General features: G+C 35.7%; 1 protein-coding gene across 6 annotated transcripts in view; it reads right to left on the reverse strand.

Annotated features, from left to right (window-relative positions):
• The window catches only part of SFSWAP (splicing factor SWAP), a 41134-nt gene extending 20258 nt beyond the window's left edge, over positions 1 to 20876 (reverse strand). For 2 of the 6 annotated variants that reach the window (XM_010221557.2, XM_010221553.2), the window contains exons 1-12: positions 20486 to 20876; positions 17807 to 17976; positions 17121 to 17258; positions 15428 to 15513; positions 12412 to 12637; positions 11833 to 11948; positions 10774 to 10909; positions 5769 to 6006; positions 5334 to 5465; positions 4898 to 4991; positions 2917 to 3094; positions 703 to 936 (exon numbers count right to left, since the gene is read on the reverse strand). In XM_010221557.2, coding sequence (XP_010219859.2) covers positions 703 to 936; positions 2917 to 3094; positions 4898 to 4991; positions 5334 to 5465; positions 5769 to 6006; positions 10774 to 10909; positions 11833 to 11948; positions 12412 to 12637; positions 15428 to 15513; positions 17121 to 17258; positions 17807 to 17976; positions 20486 to 20748 — 2011 coding nt within the window. In that variant the 5' untranslated portion in view covers positions 20749 to 20876. Of the gene's footprint in view, positions 1 to 702; positions 937 to 2916; positions 3095 to 4897; positions 4992 to 5333; positions 5466 to 5768; positions 6007 to 10773; positions 10910 to 11832; positions 11949 to 12411; positions 12638 to 15427; positions 15514 to 17120; positions 17259 to 17806; positions 18901 to 20485 lie in introns of those variants that run through there. The other 4 variants (XM_088532437.1, XM_010221559.2, XM_010221560.2 and 1 more) reach the window with 4 other exon arrangements.
• Positions 20877 to 21107: the final 231 nt, after the last annotated feature.

The raw sequence follows: 21107 nt of genomic DNA on the forward strand, positions 1-21107 counted from the left end.
AGAGAATCAGAAAGCTTCCCACTGTTTCAGGCACCACATAAAATCTTTTATCCTCGCAGCTGTCAATCTCATCCTATAGTAATTTACACACAGCTCCAGAAGCCAACTTGAAGCATTAGTACAGACTACACTATTTTAAAAAGGAAGCTGTCTTGGGGCAAAGGGAGAGAAACATCATCATTTTGAAAGAAAACTTCATTCAACATACCCTTCTGCCCTTGCATGCATAAACACAGTAACTGAAAAAAACATACGAAGACTTAAAAGCACTGCATTATAACAGGAACAAAACATAAAAAAGGTTGATATTAGTGCATACAGGCAGGCTATATGGCTGAAAAATAGCTTGAAGCATTTCATTGTTCTGTGAAGGAAAACAAGAAATGGACATGCTTTTTCTGGACTGTGTTGATGCAATCTGGAAACTAGAAGTCGAGTGTCTACTCAGAGGCTGTAATCAAAACAAGAAAACAAAGAGAGACCACACGTTATGGGAAAGCACTCAAATCCAGCTTGACTTTAGCTGAGCAAGCAATGAAACCAGCATTGTTAAAAATAAGGAGGAAAGGTTGCTGGTGGGGAGCAGCCTGCAGGGGATTCCTGTTAGAAGAAGGTCAAGAATTGGTACTTTTTCATGCAACAATTCTGCTCTTTGCCTGAAGGAGTCAATCTTTCATTTGCTTTCAATGTAACACTGGATACCTTGTTTAGCTTCCAACTCCTCCTGTGTAAGTTGAGGTTTTTTCTCTTCACTAACAGTACAAGGAGTGGTAACAGCTGGCGTATGGTTTGTAGTAGTAATAGCATTCTCTTGGCCTTCCTTGCCCTCTTCTTCCTCCTCATCACTGTCATCATCTAATTTAACACGGTTTTTCTCCAAGGGAAGAAGGTCATTTTCCTTGGCCTTGATTGCAAAGCTTATTGGAGCAAATGATGCTGTGAATGAATGGATAATATTTTACACATCATTAGACAACAGCAGAAAGCAGGTTGACTTTTTTTTTTTTTTAAAAAAAAAACTTTATCCATTACTCAATGAAGGCTACACTATGAAAGGATAAGATGTGGGGAAAAAAAGAAAACTTGAGTCATCTTAACATAATGCAAATTACTCAATGGAAAAGGACAGGACTAAAAGAGTTTTTTTTTTCTCCTTATTTTTCTTGACAGCAAATGCTCTTTACAACCTCTTTTAATACTTCAGTAGAAGGAGGAAAAAAGGTACTCTAAACCATCTCAGGAATTACATTTTCCTCAAGTTAACTATAAACAATTTAATATTCTCCACCAGCTATTTCCCTGGTTTCTCCTCACCAAGCATTCAGCCAAGGCTGCTTTCTGAGAATCTATATTGCACATGCTGGCCTATGTTTCCTTTACACTAAATCTGATAGCTTGTAAAATGATAGCATTTGTCAGGCTTACACAGCAGTGCTTAAAGACTTATTTCCATCTATATGAAAATTAATTACTTTGGGAATTAACTGCATTTCATTATAGGAGCAGTAAATGCAAAAGCTAAGCAGTTTTCACTAAATACAAGTATTTCTTAGCTAATCTCGCTGTGGCAAGATTGGTGGTCAACTATTTCTTTCAAGCAGCTGCTGCTCCCTCCCGAACAAAAAACCCCATCACATTCAAAGGAAGAAAACTGCCTGCATATAGAGAACAGAATGCTGCAGTAGAAAGGAAATTTCAAGCTAGTGGATCATTTCGAGCTAGGTTTTACTAGTGGATCTTCCAAAAATAATAAGCATAGCTAATGTATTACCACATGTAAGTCTGAACTAATCCTTTCTCCCCTCAAAGAAATTCCCATGGAATAGTTTTGAAAAGTAGTTTTGGGAAAACACAGAATTAATCTGTTAGCTGTTTATCCAAATGCAACTTTAAAAAACAAAGGATTGAACTTCTTGTACATCTTGTAATCTACTGCCATATGGTTTGCTGCAATATTTTTTTTCTTTCTCAGAATGCCTTTTGCATATGCATCCTCTAAGCTTTCAATTAAGGAAATTTAAGTTAAATTGATTTACATGCCAAGGTTTATGACAAATAAGCTTTGCATCCTGTAATTCTGGGGTTAGAAAACCAGCTTAAAAATAAGGAAGATAAGGAAGAGCCCAAGGATTACAAGATAACAAATAACAACAGTGGTTTCCCAACTTTCTCATATAGCCAAACAAATCATAAATGAGATTTTTAAGTCTTTGGAGGAAGTTTAAAAAAAAAAAAAAAGATCTGGTACATCTGGTTTATAGCCAACTCCTGTATTTTGTCTGCAATAAACAACAATTTGTACCACAGTATAGAGGAAATTGAAATAAGTTTAAAGGAACAGGGCTGACATGAAACAAGTCTTTGGTTACATTACATAATCTATACGATGTGAGTTGCATTTTTTAATTAAATAATAATAAATAAAAGTGCATCCTGGGTTGCTGCTAAGGCTATTAGAAGAAAAACATTTTACTTAAAGACTGATTTTTTCTCTAGGCTATCTTCCAACACATGAAGATGGAGAAAATAAGAAATATGCCTAGCCTACTTCCTCCTCATGGGTAGTCTCAGTAAGATTACAGTTTTTATTCAGAAAAAAAAATTTTCTTTCGCATAGGCAATTTGTAATAGTCAGGTTTTAAATGGCTTAATGACAAAAATAAAACTCTATTAAGATCAATGTTGACAGCCTTTAGCTTTGTGCAAAACTGAAATAAAGCAATTAATCTGTCAGACAGTGAACACTTGATAGGACGTGATACAAAAATAAGAAACATGAAAGCAATCAAATTATTTCAGTCCCCTTTTGATGCTTCTATTTAAAATATTTCTTCTACACACTGCAAATGCCTTTTCCTACCTTTTTTTAAAGTTTATTCCAACAAATATCTTGGAGTCCAATAAATCCCAACGTACCTTTCACCAATTTACCATCACTAATAGCTTTAGAAGGAGGAACATCCTTTTTAGTCCCCGGAACTCCCTTAGCACTCGATTCAGACGCATCCTCGGGTGTATGTTCCTCTGCAAACTGAGTTTCACTCGGTGTATCACAGGCAGTATCTGCTGGAACATCTTCAGATGAAGATAGTCCCTTCTCAAATAGAAAAGTGCAAGGTTACCAACTGAGGAATTCAGGTCAGCATTGCTGCAGTATTTGTAGAGCTGCAATTCTTCTAGCCTTTACAAAAAGCACATTACCAACAGCTAATTGTATATCAGCAATCTTATTCCATGCAGTCACAAGCTAAAGTTTGCTTCTTTTAAGTACTGAACTATTTTATGTAAACCCGATGTTGCAAGAAGAATGTGCTGTGATTCTAAAGAAAATAAATTCTTCAGCTGTTCTGCTTTTGCCAACAGCTGATTTAAAAAATGATACTTTTGGCCTTGGATATATTTTTAAAATTAAGGTCTATTCTTCTAGGTCTTGATCTTCTGGGTTCAGAGTAAGATCCAATAAAAATAATTCACAGTGCCAAAATGAAAGCTCATGACATTTTTGCTAATCCACAATTGCATTATGCTTTCTTTACAAATTCAAGTTATTACTGGAATGACCATAAGTTGAAATGTTTGATTTGTTATCTTCTGCTGGAGAAACACTGGGTCCACTGATGGCTTTTGTGGCATTAATTGACAGAATACAGATGTTTTCAGAGTTTCAAACAGCTTACTGGAAGCATAAAGAATTATTGCTTCTACTATTACATAACTGTACCATTCTACGTGAGGTCTAAACTTGTACTACAAAAATTGAGATATATATTGTAGAACATTAAGAATATTTAAAACGTGAATCAGAGTATCATATGAAATAATGTAACATTTAAATGAGACTTTCTCAATAAATTAGTTGCTTCCAACCAGCTTCTGTTAAGTACTGAATGTTGGTGTTGAAGAGATCCTTTCACTACTCCCTGTAGCTTTTCCCTGATCAACAGCAATAATTTCCGAAAGCCTGAAAACACACACAGACCACAAAGGAATCTAGGGCTTCGGCTAAATTTACTGAAGCCAAAAGTCCAATCTCCTATTAATTTTAACGGCCAAATGGAGAGCAATCAATTGCAGTAGTTGATTATACTTACATTATTAAAGTAAAAAAAAATAATATTGAAATCATTATTAAAATAAGTATTATCTACAAAAAAAACATGCAGTAGGAAAGTACGCATGGCTACACAAGACCTGTAGGGACTTAACTCAGTTTCTGCTTGCTTTTTGGCTATACTCATTTCAGCACACAAAAGAAATCCTTTATTATTACACTTTCATTTATGTACTTTTTTTCTTCAGAAAATAAATGCTAACAAATCCTTAATAATTATGTAACTATTATGAAGTCTAACTCCCTGATTTACAAATAAGAAATTCTAATACAATAGAAAAGGACAATTTTGCATGTTAAATCATACCATCTTCCAATATCTTGGACTAAAGAGTGAAGGTAGCATGAAACTGAAGAGATATTCTGAAGCTTCACTATTGCTTTAGTCAGCCATGGCCTCTTCCATAACAAAAACTCCCTCAGAAGTATATCAGAAAAGTAGTTTAGCTACTGTTTTATAAAAAACATATGAGAAGATGGGACTGCCAAGAAGCTGTACGTGGCATTTCCAAGAACAGAACCCTAATCCTAGAAAGCTCTACATCTAGAAAGCTCTAGATTTCCTCCCCTTGCATAGAATGTCAGAAGAGACTCTGGTTGCCATTTGTAACCACACAGTTAAAATACTCCAAACAAATGCAAAAAAAAAAAATTTAAAGTAGCAATTCCATTTTTTTTTAAATGTCCATACTAAAAAAGTCTCACATTAACATGCCAGAAAACAACAATTCCTTTTCCCCATTCAAAACAGATTTTTAGTATACCTATATGCAAATATTCACCTACCTGAGAGTTGTCACTGCTCTCCTTTTGAAGGAAGAACTGTTTTTTAAATTCATAATAAGCATTATACTGGTGCCATGGCTGCAGAAATTCAAATCTGTTGAAAGAAAATCGAGTTTGTGAAAATGCACGTGAACATAACACGTACAATCATTTACTATCTAAGCATCTCCTGCAGAGGGAATGCTATTTAATGTCTGCACGTAATGTAGCTTATGCCTATCATACATTCACAGCACAGTTCTAGAAACATTGTTTCATCGACTGTTTTGGGCAACAATGTCTTAACATTGTAGGTCCCTGAATTTCACACACATACAGAGAAGATAGTTAGGTAATACAACTCTTCTGGAGATATGCATGTCCTGGTAATATATTTTAAAATGAAACCATTATCTATTACCAACTATTAAGATGAAAGTTAAAAGTCTTCTCTTACCTAAGATCATTCTTTGCACGAACACTAGTTTCAAATTTAACTCCATTCCTAGCAACATATTCAGCTAGCTTGTCGATAACAGGCTGGATGTCTGGTGGTGGAGGTATAATGGCAACCACTGGAGCAATTGTGCTGAAAACATCAGAAGTACATCGTTTTTACAAGGAAAACCAGCAAACAAACAACACAACAAAAAGAAACCAAAAACTCATAAATATCTTTCAAGCTCCTGTTTTAACAAGTAAACACTAAATAGAAGTTTGCTCTTTGGGTCATTATGCAGTTAAAGCAACTCCTAATATTTCATCAAGCAAAAACGTTATAATAGTTAAGACCAAAAAGACCAAAGTGGAATCCGATGATTGAAGCAACATAAACACTGAAGAACATTACTAAGGAAGTAGTAAAATTGTTGACAAATATTTCATGTGGTACCTTGTAGAAGTGGTGGTGGAAGTCACCGCGCTGCTGCTCTCGGTTGTTTCTGGGGGAGGTGGAGGTGTAGTACCCGGGGGTGGTGGCACTGTTGCTACCCCCGTAGTGCCCGATACAGTCACCCCTGCAGGCAATGCGTTATAGTAGGTGGTAACATCTATTCCTGGAGGCGGAGGTGCGAGGCAGTAGGTTCCGTCAGGTAGCATGTAGTAACTGTAATACATGGCTGCCACAGTTGCTATTAAAAAAAAAAAGTCAAAATTTCAAAATTTGGATTAGAAACCCCCTCTTCCCCAAAGACATAATTGCATCAGTACAAAACATCTAGAATCCGGATTCACATAACACACTAAAATTGACTACCCATATTTTCCTGTGTTAAAAAGAAAAATATTCTAATTAATGCACCAAGAATGAGTAAGAAAAATATATATCAAAGGACATAATCACTACTTACTGAGGGTCAGCTGGAAACAACATAGGTATGAATAAAAAAAAAAAAAAAATGAACCAAAGAGGGCCTACAAAAACCGATCATCTCTTATGAAACCCTTCTTCGCAGACCAATTCACCTCAGGCATTTCAGCTCCATTAAAATTGTGTATGCATTAAGAAATGCACACACATTCAAAACTAACTTTGACAAATCAAACTAGTAGTTAATAGTATGACTCATGCTTTAATTAAAGCAATTGTATCACAATTAGGACAAAATTGCTTTTCAAATGAGAAAATTAGAATAAATACATACTTAGTTTTAAGTTCTGCTTTATTAATAGCCTTTACTACTACCTCTCATCAAAATAAAAGTAACAGCTTTATATAAAGCTAGTAAAAATCTGCTTTGAGCATTCAAGCAATTCTTGTCTTAACTGGTAAACACATTTGCATTACGAGCTTTGGGATCAGAGTTGTGTTGACTGTATATCCAGCTACACAAACAACATACCCTGATAAACAGAAATTAGACTACATTGTCTATTAACTATGAAGCTGTGTAGTCATTCACATTCACAAACGTAGAAACTTAAAGCTTAGATATGATTCCCTTTTGTTATGTTTCAACTTCTAGATTATAATACCTCTGCAGTAGTTGTCTGACCTGAGTTAGGAAACAGGTAATTTATATGCGCTACGGTCACAACAAAATTATGAATATTTCACAAACATATACTTTAAAAAAAAAAAAAACAAACAACAACAAAAAACCAACAGAGTGCCCAATACTTCATTCCACTCATGAACTATGTACAAATTTTTCAATAAATAAATAGCTGAATATATCACTAGTATTTGTTGTGAGCAGAATAGATTTACTTTCAAAATAATCTTATCAGGTAGTCTTAAATCTACCTCATTGGCAGTGAATTCATCCTCTGCACTCGATAGTTCGAACTTCAAATTTTGGCTCTGGGGTCATTTAAGTTCACTTTAAAGTTTTGTCCAAGCACATGTCAGAAGGCACATTTTTTCCCAACGAATGACCCAGAGTCAAGGGTGACTCAGTGAGTGAACGACAGTGACCACTCAGAACTCATTAAAAATAACAAGAAAAATAAACTCTATTTATCTCAGGCAGATAATTTTTACTACGCAATCCCTGACCAAGAGAACTACTTCCAGCTCAAAATAACTAAAATATATTTAACGTATTTCCTTGTATTAACTCATTCAGCTTCTGAACAGGAAGAAAAAGAATGTGTTTCATATATTAGATGCACTATTTCTCATCTTCAATGCACCAAATGATATTAAATCATCATTCATATCATACGCATATCAATAGATGCTCAAAAGCTGAATACTTTGATTTAGGTTTGAGCTAAGGAACCAGAAAACAATCCACCATTACTGGTTGTTTCTAGTTTCCATCTATTAACCCAGCTTAATAATTTAAACATTAAACATATGCCTATAACCTGAGGAAAAACACATTATAGGGAAATTGAGAAAAATCTGTGGACTGTTGTCTAAAGCAGGCTCCACACTAATATACAAATAATGAAAGAAAATTCTCAGTCTGTATATTGCTCCCCCCATCACCTATTTTAATACACTCAAACATCCCCAAAATATTAAATCCAGCATCATGTTCTACAGATAATTATTATCAAAGGAGGGAAAAAGCCTCAGGGTATGTCTGACTGATACCAGGTAACACACCTTAAGAAAACAACCCAGGAAAGTTAAACACATCTAATAAATGAGGGACCCAGGTTATTTGGTAAAATCTCATCACCTGAGGCTGACAACAGTGTCAGGACAAAGACAGGACAATGAGCAGTTTTCAGGCAAAGAAAGATGGAGATTAACACTCTTTGCAATTCCAGTTAGTGCAATAATGTACCTGCTTCCTATATATAAACTTGCTTTAAGATTAAACTGATTGCTTCAGTAACGTGCTCTTGCAGTTAGTACCATAACTTTGTATTTCAAAGCACTGTATTAAACTTTGATGCTTTTTAATTTTATCTGCTGCCCCTCACCGATGCACTTCCTGATTAGTCATTGGTTTTACCCTCTCCAATACTGCTTCTTACATCTCACTCTACCAAGGCTTTCCAGTAGAGACAACCTAATCACTTCCCGATGCTATGATGGATAATCCATTCTGTAGTAACAGAAAAGCTATGTCAAAAGAAAAGCAACATAGTGCCAGAAAAATTTGCCACTAAAACCCGCTAATTTTCTGTCCACCTTAAAAACGGACAAAAAAAATCTTCTATTTAAGCTTCATTAGTTTAGATAAATTGTTAGGTGTTACAAAACACGCATGCCAAGTGCAAGTTATATTTAACTATACCAGCTTTATTACCTGAGATTACATCACAGAAATACTACAAGAAATTTTTCTTTTTAAACACGGCTAGGAGTTTCTCCTTCCATAAAAGCTTGAGGCTGAACATTAACTTTCTTTGCATACATTCATAAGCAGCATTTTTCAGCCAAATACCTTAAAATACGTTAAAATGGAAGGAAATCACTAATTATTTCCAAGATGATTTTAGGACAGAGAAATAATAGCAGTTTGCATGTCTCAAACCGAATCCTTTTAACAGAATCAACACTGCTTAACCAGTGCATCATGTTATAATGAGTTATCTTCTTAAAATGAGTTTCATAAGCAATTCTGTACGGCAGTATTGACTTTATTTAAAGAATAAATGACTGTAAAGGGAGTAGAATAAAAATCTATTGACTTATAAAGGCAAGAAGAGGAGATGCAAACTTAATTTGCAAACTTTGAGGACATTTATAGCAATGCATAAGATGCATTCAGATCCAAGGCTGACATGAGAGTAATATGTTTCAGTTTTCTGATTACTCTATAGAGATACTAATTCTAGTTTTAGCTTTTCTCAAAATATCTAGTAGTTTTCCATATCAACATAGAACTCTTATTTCAATTCTAATAAGATTCTCTTGAAGTTCAGTCTAAAATAGAAATCATTTACTTGCATTAAGAAATATATTTGAAAAACATCTGAAAAACCCGTCATTTGGGGTGAGAAAGGAAACTTATAATGCATCGTAATCAACTTGGATCTCCAAAGTAATAGTGCTTGCAACAACACTACTGAAACTATTCAAAATGTAGTGTATCAAGTACTTCGGAGTAAGTGTGTTCATTACTGACAGATTTCCATTAATAGCACTGTACCAATGCAGAGAATAGAAGCAAGGTGAAATGATGAGAAATTACATGAATTGAGCAAATGACTTAAAATATTTTTCCACTTTAGAACTACTGCCAACATTAGAACAGAATATCATATTAAAACCTGGATTTATCACCTAATCGGGATCTTTCAATATACATAATTAGAGCTCTGCAGAGTTTTTCTAGCGTCACACAGTCCACAAAACTGTTCAAAGTAGATTTATTATATACTTTTTTGCTTAATACAGCAAGCTTTTTTGATGGGACTCTCGTCAATTACCTTATGGGACAGTTTTATATTCAACACTGAAGATATTTTACAATCTCGAACACTGCTTCCGATGGCATGACTGAATTAGTTTATCCCACTTGTTTATTACTACTTGCAGAAAACAGCAGTAATGAGACCTCACTAAAGCAACGATTTTACTATTATGAAGAAAATGGCTCTCTTAAACGGCTAAGCCTGTGCTTACACTTTGAGATGAAAAGGATCTTTTAGTATGAATCACAGATTATAGTATTAGATCATGAAATCACACGATTTCATGTGATCACAAAATATTATTTTGAGTTGTACCAAAAGGTGAGCTTTTAAACTCATAGATTTTGCTCTGCAACTTTTCCCCTTAAAAGATTTTACAATTGTAATGACCTGAACACAAACAGTAGTCGTATCAGATCAGTTACAGGACATAAATGCAAAAGGAAACATTTTCAAAGCAAATAGTACTCTTTCATAATCATCTTACTAACAGATAATGAAAACTATTGTATAGTATTTAGTTTAATGTACAGTTTTAAAATGCCATTTGATTTATAAGATACTAGCCCAGATTAAAAAAAAAAAAAAAAAAAAAAAAAGTCATGACTTTTTTCCTCCTTCATAAAAGGATTATGAAAAGGGCAATGAACTTCAAAAAATTACTATAGACTTTTGAATCTGGGCTTCTGGCTTCTCAGGATAAAGCTGTAAATTTCAGTTGGGAGGATTGGAACAGACCCTTGATTTGGAAGGATCATCACCTTTCTCACACAGTTTTGCTCTACTAGGCTTCATTTACCGCAACTGATTGAAGCTGATCAAAACCACTAAGGGTCCTGTTCTAACCATACTCACACACTGAAGATTTGGGTGCCACCACCAGTTTTTATTTTTTCTAAACAATCAACAATGTGACAGATATTTAGTGGCTTAAAACACTTTAACACATTAGGAAGTTAAAAGAAAATAAATATCAGTTATGAATGAGCAAATATGTAGTTAATACATTTTCTTCCCATTAGCATCCACATGCAATTCAATAAGATGAACCAACAGCTGCCTAATCACAATGCACTTACAATCAGAAGAATATTCTACTTGTGATGTCTGTACAGCTGCTCCATCTGTTGACTGTGGTGCAGATGAGTTGTTATCCGATTGTGCTTTGCGGACCAGCGCAGCAAGCGGATGATCAGGGTCCACTACCTTCAGAGGCTGCAAAAATCAAGAAAACAGAAGAGATGAGAATTTGAAGTGTATACTGAAAACAGAGCACTATAAATCTAATTTTGGAAGGCAAGCAGATCTAAATTAATAAACATTGATAATATCATCTATTTACCAAAATTCTTGCCTCTGTAACTCTCTACCTCACGTCAGTATCAACTTGATTTTTGTTAAAAAAAATTGCAAATTTGCTGAAAAAAGCTCATTTGATGGGAACGTAAATCCATGACATGGAGAAGTGTATATTACTCTCATTAGTTTACCAAAGTAATGATCAAATAAAGGACTTGATTTGTCTAAATATTAAAAGCATCAGTGCCATTTCTCTGAAAGCCTCAAATGGCTTTCAGATGTACCTCAAATGGTACAACCATCTGTTATTCTTATTATTCCATTATTGAGCAAACTCGGAAAACAAAAACGTCTTTAACACATCCATTAAAACTCAGACCTAATGAGTGTTACTAATTCTGCTGAAATTAGTCACTTAGAATTGGAATTCTAGAAAGAAAACATTCTAAGATTTCTAATTCTAAATCTTTCCAGATTTCTAATAGTCTTTCTCAGTTATTATATGAAAAACATTAAATATCTTAAGATATTTACATATCTTAAATATCTAAAAACTGCTTAAAATCTTTAGCTTTAGTACAGCTTGTGGGGTAAATTCTTGATTGATATGCTGCCCTCATACCAGGGGGCATCAAAAACAGGAACATTATGGCTTAAGAAGAGAAAAATAACAAACTGATGTACTGGGTAAAAGGTAGCTTGGAAGTTCACTAAAATATATTTACATTTCCAAGTAACAGTCTGAAAAAAAAAATTTGTTAACAAAACATCTTGCATATTGCAAAATGTCTCATTACAGGGTACAAATTATAAGGTAGAAAGTCATTTTATTTAAGTACCTTCATAAGCTCTTCAAGCCTACTGCATTTTTTAGATGCAAACAGACTTGGATGTAGATAGTTTCCATCATCATCATCGTCGTCGTCATCATCTTCCTCAGATTTGGCTTTTGAATCTAAATGAAAACAATGTCAGAAGTTTTAGCTGAGTTTTATAAGGATTTGTATAGAGAAGGAAAAAATGCACAGGTCATATGCATTCCTTTCTTTAAGGAAACGTGATTTTCATAAATTTATTTATTCACGAAAAGTGACAGGTACAAGAGATTACTAACCATCAATAAAACCAAAGTACACAGACCAAATTTCCATTGAACTAAGGTGTTTCTAAAAGCTCCAAGATCACAGAAGCTTTAAAAGAATCTGAAATTCTCCCGAAAAGATCTTTTTCCAATACAAATCTTTTTCTGTTTAAGCAGATTATCCTCTTACTTTAAATCACCACATCCATCTCAGTTGCAGGATGGCAGTACCATCATTCCAACATGTGAAAAAGATAGGACTTTTCTACCAAATACATCAGCAGGCATTTCAGTGGCTCACATCTTAAAACCAGCTATTTGACAAGCAATTACTTACTTTTTTTATCTTCTGTTTTATTTTCAGAAGGAGCAGCATATCGTCCCTCTTTCATAGCTTTCTGAATGAATTTGTAGTAAGGATTGAGGTAGTGATCAAATCGCAAGAAGTCAAACTGGGAGTTGCGTGCTTGCTTGGCTTTTAGCATAATCTCAAACTGTGCTCCCTGCTTACAAACAAAGTTTGCAGTTCGTTCTATAATTGCATGCATTTTTGCTGTTGGTGGCTGTGGGAGAAAAATAACATATTTTCATAAGCAGCCTATAAAGTTTGCCAGAATTTAGAGAGAATTAGAAACAGCATCAGTGCCCTGCCCCATTTCTAGCTTTCTTTAGCTCTATAGTTTCATAATCACTTTCAGTTGGTGGAAGCCAATCATTACTGAAAAAAAACAGTTCATCCTTCCCCAGCTGGTCATTCGTCCCCTCTTTGCAGCATCCTCTCTTTTTTATCAGCACAAGTATTTTTGCCATTGCACACCAAACTCAAATGGCAAACGTTCAGGGCAATAAAAAAAAGAAAGTTTTAAACCAGGTCTATTCCATAGCAACAAAAACACTTCTGCATTCATCAGACAGGAGACAGATGTGTTTCTTCACACAGCAGTCCCAATTTTAAGTGGCTCTATTTTAGAATAACTCAAGGTGCTCTGAAGACTCATCATGTAATTGTTTCTTCCCAACAGCTATTCTCTATGCTATTATCACTAAACATGTGAATAATGTTCCCTAGGTAGAAAAGCTTGTATCTGTGCATTTTCTTAAAGAGACATGTTGATTCTGAAGACCAGTGTAAGAATTGCAAAAAAAAGAAGAGAATTTGAATAAATTAAATAGCACCAATCCATTTGCACTTCTGAAATTCCACGTAAGGAGCACTGCAACCTCAATACCAAGAAGTGAAAAGAGGAAGAATGGATAAACTTCACCATTCATTGTCTTTAATTTCATACTTGGGTAGGTCTGTTTTATCCTGTGCTCAGTAACCTGCAGAAATGCATACAGTACACCTATGGACAATGAAGTGTTACATTAATGACTTGGCTTTCACTTTTCTTTTATTCTAGATGCAGAAGTACGTTGCAGAGCTCAGAAAATCTTTTTTAAGAGATCAGAAGCATACCAGACATTGATGCTTTATTTAAGAAAAAAGCATGAATGTGATCAAAGAAGACTTTTTTTTTTAGAAATTATTTCAGCTTTTTAGATTCTTTGTTAGAAAAACACACTCAATCTGGGAAATAGTTCATAGTTTCAAAATTTATTTGTCTCTCTAGAACAGTATGAAAGATTCTTTTAATTAGAGGCAATGTAGTTCTCAATCTGACAGCACTTTGTGCATAGCCAGTTTCACAACTTCATTGTATGTTGAATTTTCCTATTCCTGCAGTTCTTACACAGGAATATAGAAAATAAATAAATAAATAAATAAAACAACAAAAAACCCTTTAAGGCATAGAGATTCATGAATGAACTAGATGAAAAGTAACAAACCCTCAAGCAAAGAAGATCAAAAATGACTGTATCTGTATCTGAAATTACCGTCTGGTGTCATAGCACCTGGTGCTACTTCCTCAGCCTGGAAAACATATGCTATGAATATTAATATGTAGCCAAGATCATCAGCAACACCACCGACAAAACCTTCTAAAGTTCACCGAGTGAAAAAATTAAATGACTGTCAAATAAGAGAAGCAGCTGTGGCAGGCATATTTCAGTTAACTATTATATTTAATAAAAAATTGAAGCATTTTAACTGATAAGTCCTTTTTGTTAAAAATTCTGCACACAGCAGTAGCTGTCACAATAGGGAAGAAATGCTTCTGAGAAATACTCCAGTTCCATCAATGCTATAAACTAGTCAGACATTCTGTACCAATATTTAATTATTTTTTGCAGTTAGAAATATTTCCTAGGTGAGCTACTACAAGTTAAGCAGATATCCTCCATCCATCAAGTCTGAAAAATAATTTAACTCATATTTTGCCTCTCAGAATTCTCATCTAGAAAAAACAAACAAACAAAAAAACAAAGCAATTTTCGATCTTTCCTCATAATTTTAAAGATTAGATGCTTTCCTGGTTTTCCAGGTTACTTGGATTATGCACAACCTTCTGAGAATGAAGAAAAACCCCAAGCAAAACACAGACAAAACTTAGACAACTTGAGAAGGCAGCCTCAAAGTAAATCAACACTTTGACAGCAACATCATACAAGATAGATTATTATTTGACATATCAGTATCTCTTATAAAACTTGAAACATATTGAAATTCTTCCTATTTACAACTGTACCCTGATCCTAGGATTGCTTCACTTTGCTGAAGTACCTTGGCAGGAGATAGTTAGAAAGAGTTAGACAGAAGTGTTCCTTCAGGGAAAATGTGCAAACCATAAAGTTTACAGCTTATGGTGTATTGAATTCTGAAACATCACATGAAGCAAAAAGAACTTCTACGTTGTTTTTTATAATAGTCTAGAAATAAACTATTACTTTTCTCCTCAAATTGGCTTGTCTTAAACACAGCTTTAAATGTAGTCACTTTCTCTCCCCTTCACAATGAAACTGAAACAAACAAAAAAAAAACACACAGAAAGAATCTTTTGGTTTAACGGTCCCTTACATTTGGAAGGCCAACCCTGGAGTTTCTTTAAGATTTTCTTAAAATGAAATCTGTCATTTCATACATATTTCACCTTGTGTGCTGGATGATGCATAGTGGTTACTTAACAACGTGCAAGAAGAACAACGGCATTTTTCCTAATTACCTAAAATAATACCACAATTGATGCTAAAAGCACCTAGCCTAAAAATTTTAATATTTTTATGTGAGTTTTCTATGTAAAGCGTAAGATTCAATACAGTTGTCTAAATTGGTATGAGCTATTAATGGAAGCTGCTATTTTGGAATGGTTTAAAAATCTACCAAGATAAAGCTAGTAGAAAAATGCAAGTAAAGCACCATAATTTTTTTGAAATTGACATAAAAATAGGCTAAATTAAATACACACACTTACCAATTCCACATCAGAAGGTACATTCAGTCCTGGAGGTGCAACAAAAGGTTCCTCATTTTCTTCCGCATTTTCTGTCTGAGCTGTTTCTACAAGAAATGACAGAATAAAACACTGTTAAGATGAAACCCAGTAAACTACACAAACAATCACAATAAAAAGTCATTGCTCATTAATCTACCATTTCTTCCAAGGCAAACAAGCCAACCCCTTCCATCATCTTACAAACTCTAATGAAAGTTGTATAGTAATGCATTAGAAAAGCTAAAATCAATTTGACCTATCGATCAAATGTTATGATTTATTTTATTAGGTGTCTATAAGCATCCTCACAGAAAATCTATATCCCTTAAGTAGTTAGGGTGAAACACACTAGAAAAAAAAAGGACTGGAATTATTCTAGATATATCATCAGTTTAGCAGAGAAAAGTAACATGAAGCAACCCAGACAAACAATTTGGACTCACAATGGCACTCTTACAAAGTGCAATTTCTGTTTATTCCCCAAATGATCATAGGTAGATTCCCTAATATTATGGCATGTTTTCATACAAAGTTTTGCAAACATCTTCTACCACACTGGCACGCTGTAAGTTTCAATAGCTTCTTGTTTAGGGACTAAAAAGGAGGGAACATTCATTTTTTTAATCTCTATGCAGGAGAGAGATGCAGGAGCTGAATGACAAACATCCTCTCCATTATCCTCAATTTTCCAATAGGCTTATCCCTAGCTATTTACTGCTCTACATAATATGCAGAACATCCCTTTCACAAGCAATATTCAAAGACTGCAGGCAAAGAGACTTTAAAACTGTTTGGTTATGCATTCTACTGAACAAATGGGAATAAAACAAATCAAAAGATAAGCCAGAAAAGAAGGTCCAATTCAGTATGAGTAGTAAAGAATACAGGGGAAACTTTTGGCAGAATACAAGTGGTAGTGACAGTGCCCTGACATGACTTCCCACACAAACTGCAAAAAAACAAAAACTGAACAACCTTTAAAATCTAAAAAGATGCCACATTTTCCTTTTATATCACACAACTCAGTAAACACATTTTATACCATTGCAACCCACCAATATATAGCTAGACAACCCAATTGTTTATTAAATGATCTTAAGTTTACTAAAACATAGTTCAATAGCATTGTGAAAGCTTCCTTAAGATCTCAGGTTAAAAATGCACTTTTATTGCAACTAAACACACGGAACCGTGAACTGTAGCTCTGCATTTTATAAGATCCTGGAAAGAGACAACCTACGTCAAAGGGATATTGATTTTAAAAACTAAGATGACAAAATAAAGCTTTTTTAAACAAAGCAAAATTGGTATTCTAATTAATTATTATGTTGCCTCATGTTTGTTATGACCTTTTCCTTCTTAAACAAGAAATATATTGGTTGTGCAGAGCACCGTGATGAATTTTTATCTATGAATGGCAACCTGCAAGACAGCTGAACTAAATTTCCTAACTACTGCAGCACTGACTGTGGCATATCAGAAAAATATTTGAACACTTCAGGAACAAAGTTTGTTGGAATTTAGTAAAACACTTTCAGAAAGATTTAGCCGAAATCCTTAAAGATTTTTGAATATGTGTCTTAACGAAACACTAGATTTTCCAACTAGAAATTTACAGGACAAAGGCGTGTGTTGTTCATCTAAGCGAATCCTTGCTACATTTAGTTCTCACCTCTTTGTTTTGCAGGCTGATTCTCCTCCTCCTCAGTGGGTTCTGAAGGATCATAATAATCACTGCCATAACGGAATCCCACTGCATTGTATGTGCCGTCCTCTGCCAAAGCTTCACTCAATCTTTTATATTCCTCCTCTTGAACAAAAATGCAATTACCAATTAATAAAATATAATTAAAAGGTAACTTCTCAAAAAAAAAAAAAAAAAAAACTTAAGTTTTTAGAAATAAAGAAATTTTCACCTGTTCATCTTAACTTTAATTAAAAATTGAACAGAAAGAGGCAGCATTTGTATTTGCTGACTCTTTCTTCCTGAAGAAATAAAGGCTGAGAGTCAAAATATTCTATTGAAATTATGTATACAAGAACACTCACTTTCAGTTAAAAACAAAGAAACAAAAGGAAAAAAAAAAGACTGAAAAAGAAGAAGACTGTGTTTATTTTGGGGCTTTTTTTGGTCTGAAATCCCAGTCTGCCCTCAGAATCTGGGCAATTTCTGTGTGGATCTACATTTAAACTATCCTGAGGTCCTCTCACATACGCAAAGACTCCTGTTTTTCGAATCCACTGGGTACTGTCAAGATAACATCAGAAAAAGTGAGTATAAAATAAACTGGAGTAAATATAATTTCGTAATTATTTATTTAAACATGTGCTAACTCAGGAAGTTTCCTTGAGCAATACCTTGCCTCGCCTCCTCCTCAAGCAAGTCCGTATGCAAGGCTAAATACCTCTCTTCATCACAGAGGGCATCTATTCTAGCTTCCTCTTCAGACAATTGATAATCTCTGTTCCACGTAGAGTATTCAGCATCATATTCAGAAAGGTCATGCAGGTGACCACGTCCATCATACCTGCAAGATGAAAGAGCTGGTCAATGCAAGAAACTTAGGACTTGGGTTTATGTGACTACTTAAATACTTACCCATTAAAAATGAAAAAAAAAACTTATGTGTTAAAACATATTTCCTTTTAGAAGTTACGTTTAATTTTGCTAATCATTTGTCACCAACTATCGAAAATTTAATTGTCTAAATTCCTCTCAAAGAAAATAATAAATTACTACAATTAAAGGCAAAAGTATCCTTTAATAGTTTAAGTGGGATCCATTTCCTTAACAGCTCTTACCGTATGTAGTTCAACCAACCAATCAATGTCACTTGCAAAATACGTTTTTCTGGAAAGTCAAATAGCTTACATTCACACAAACCCGAATACATAAATACCTATCCGTAAGAACCAAACGGTCGAAATTTCCTCGCTTCTTTCTGCTAGTCCCGAACTCTCAGGAGATATCTTCACCATAGAAACTTGCGTCCATTGGAGGTAAAATCATGGCTAGGCTCGGCCCCTAGCCATTTGGCTGAGGAAATAAGTTCTGGGTTATGTGATAGAGAGACACACATACATAGGAACAGTAACATATACATGCAATTTAAGGAGGTTCACCGTAAAAACGGCAAAGATCAATGACGTACAGTTCCTTTCTACTAGCAGAAATAATTTTATTTGCAGGAAAAGCATTGCATTGGGATAATGTTTATGCATCAGTAAAAGAAACTGATTGGAAAGTAAAGTGACAGTAAGCTCGACTCCGCTGAGGTGTCTTCCCACACACAACTCTTGACTTGTGCCAACTTGCTAGACCAAAAACAAAGAAAGTAAATATTCTAATAGCAAAAAGTTAATGAAACACGGAGGTCTGGTTAATCAAGCTCTATCCACAGGCAAACTTCAACCCATATCTTCTCATAGCAATGTGTTTTTCTAAACAAGAAAACGAAGACTTCCTGCTGCTGGAGATAGAAAAAAATCTAAGCTTCCAAAGCAGTTTATAAGATTAGTGAATGCAAACTTCCCTAGCTTACAAATGTAGGTTATTTCCATTTTTTTTTTTTGGTATTATATGTGCATACATGCTCATACTTAGCTTTTGTTCCCAGCAATTTCTGTAGCTACTCTAATTTGGGTCACAGCTATGCAGAATCATAAAAATGCCTCTACTTACTAAAGAAATCTGTCATAGAAGCGAATTGCCATTAGAAGACAAGCACTGTAACACTTCTATTTCATATAAGACATAAAACATATCTAACCTACGTTCATCGTTATTTTTTCTTCTCTTTTTGCATTTATTTCAATGTGTCAATAAACTTCAATCATAAAAATCATTAATGGGGAAAAATCCAATATAATACAAGGGTATTTTCTCCAGTTTTCTGGATTTCTGGAAGACAATGAAAAGACTAACCCTTATTATTAATTTTTTTTCAAGCCAGATATCCCTGTTAACACCGAAACATGGAAAATTATGTTTAGCACCAAAAATACTGAATACTGAAATTGAGGGAACAAATTTCTATTGTATGTCATGTGATTCTTTCAAAACCAAAATCCTTCCATCCTTCCCACTGAGGTTTTCAGTGACAGCCACAACTCCTCTTGAATTGAGCTCTCAGTGCTCCTCCTAGTGACACCCAACCTGACCGCTCATCTTCTCTGCCCACAAAAACATGCAAAAATTTTATTCTAAATAAATTTATTCCTAAATTCTAACTCTGCACTGCTGATGCTATTGTAGAGACCAGAAACAACCCCTAAAAAACCATCTTTCATGCCATAAACCAGCACCTACTACAAAACAACACCCATCCAAGAGAAAAAGGAAAAAAAAAAAAAAAAAAAAAAGTTGTGCCTGATAAAATTGGAAGAGAAAGCAACTCCAAAATACAGAGCCATTCTACCTCATACAGTCACTCGCAGCACAGGCAGAAAGCTATCTGGCCCAGAATTGCTCACGAGGGATCACATCAATAGCTTGCAGTCAGATTACATAAGGCCCAATTTTCCCTTTGGTGGATAAACATCTTTCCACTCCCCACGGTGCACTCTATTCATTTTGGGGACACAAACATTAGATGTTTAACAGCATTTCCTTGCAATAAGACTTCCCTAATTTCCAAGTGGGAAGAGATGATGTTGGGGTTTGCATTGAAAACTGCAACTCCTTCCCGCCCTCCGCCCAGTGAACCCTACCCTATCCACGTGGAGCAGAAAACCTCAAAAGACACCAAATATCAGAAAGATTCGGGCCAAACTCCCGAAGCTGCCAGACAGGGGAACCCCCAAGTTCCCCTTGCCATGGGGAAAAGCTCTGCAGCGTTACCAAAGCAACATCTGAAAAATTCTACCCGAAGGAGCAGCCCTCCAGCGCTGCCAGCGAGGAACTTCCCCACGCGCCTGCCGGAGCGAGTCCTCCGCCGCTCACACCCCCCCTCACCTGCCCACAGCATAAGGGGGGGAACAGAAAGAGGCTATAACAGGAGATCTCGCAGCAGAGGCTGGGGGTTGGGTTGCACCGACCTATCGATCATGATCTTGGGGTCTCCCATCCAAGGAATAAGGTGTCGCCCCTGCTCCTGGTACTGAGCCTTCTCATCATCTCGAAACAGCTTGCAGGCATAGCCGAACACCAGCAGCTCCACACGGCTACTCCCACCTCCACCTCCTCCTCCTGCACCTGCTCCGGGGGGCCCCGGGACCGCTCCCCCGCCTGACAACAACATTAGGGGCGGCGGGCCTGAGTCTTCTGCGGTCCGTCGAGAGCCCCCGGCCCCTCCGTACATCACCAGAGGGTGCCACGAGGAGGAGGAAACTCGCGGTTAACAACGAGTGTCCGAAAAGCGAGTCCCCCTAAAGGCCGGGCCTGCCCGGAGCGCCCCAGCACCAGAGCACCACAGTCGCCATCACCCGAAACAAAATGGCAACATATCCGCTTCCGCTAAGAGAGTAAATGGTGCTTTAGTTTCAGGCGATTAACAGATTCGCCTAACGCTTCAGGAAAACAACATTAAAATAAAATGAAAAGGCGGAGAAAAGGGACCCTTTACTACGTCCAGCTGCTGGGCCGGGAGAGAAGGGCGAGTGGTGAGTGACCATCTGGCAGGCAGGCAGGGGAACGGGTCGCGCCGGCAGTGAGGAAAGT

This window comes from Tinamus guttatus, unplaced genomic scaffold (assembly GCF_059628265.1).
Source record: "Tinamus guttatus ecotype Peru unplaced genomic scaffold, ASM5962826v1 Tinamus_guttatus_pri_ptg000459l, whole genome shotgun sequence".
Lineage (NCBI taxonomy): Eukaryota > Metazoa > Chordata > Aves > Tinamiformes > Tinamidae > Tinamus > Tinamus guttatus.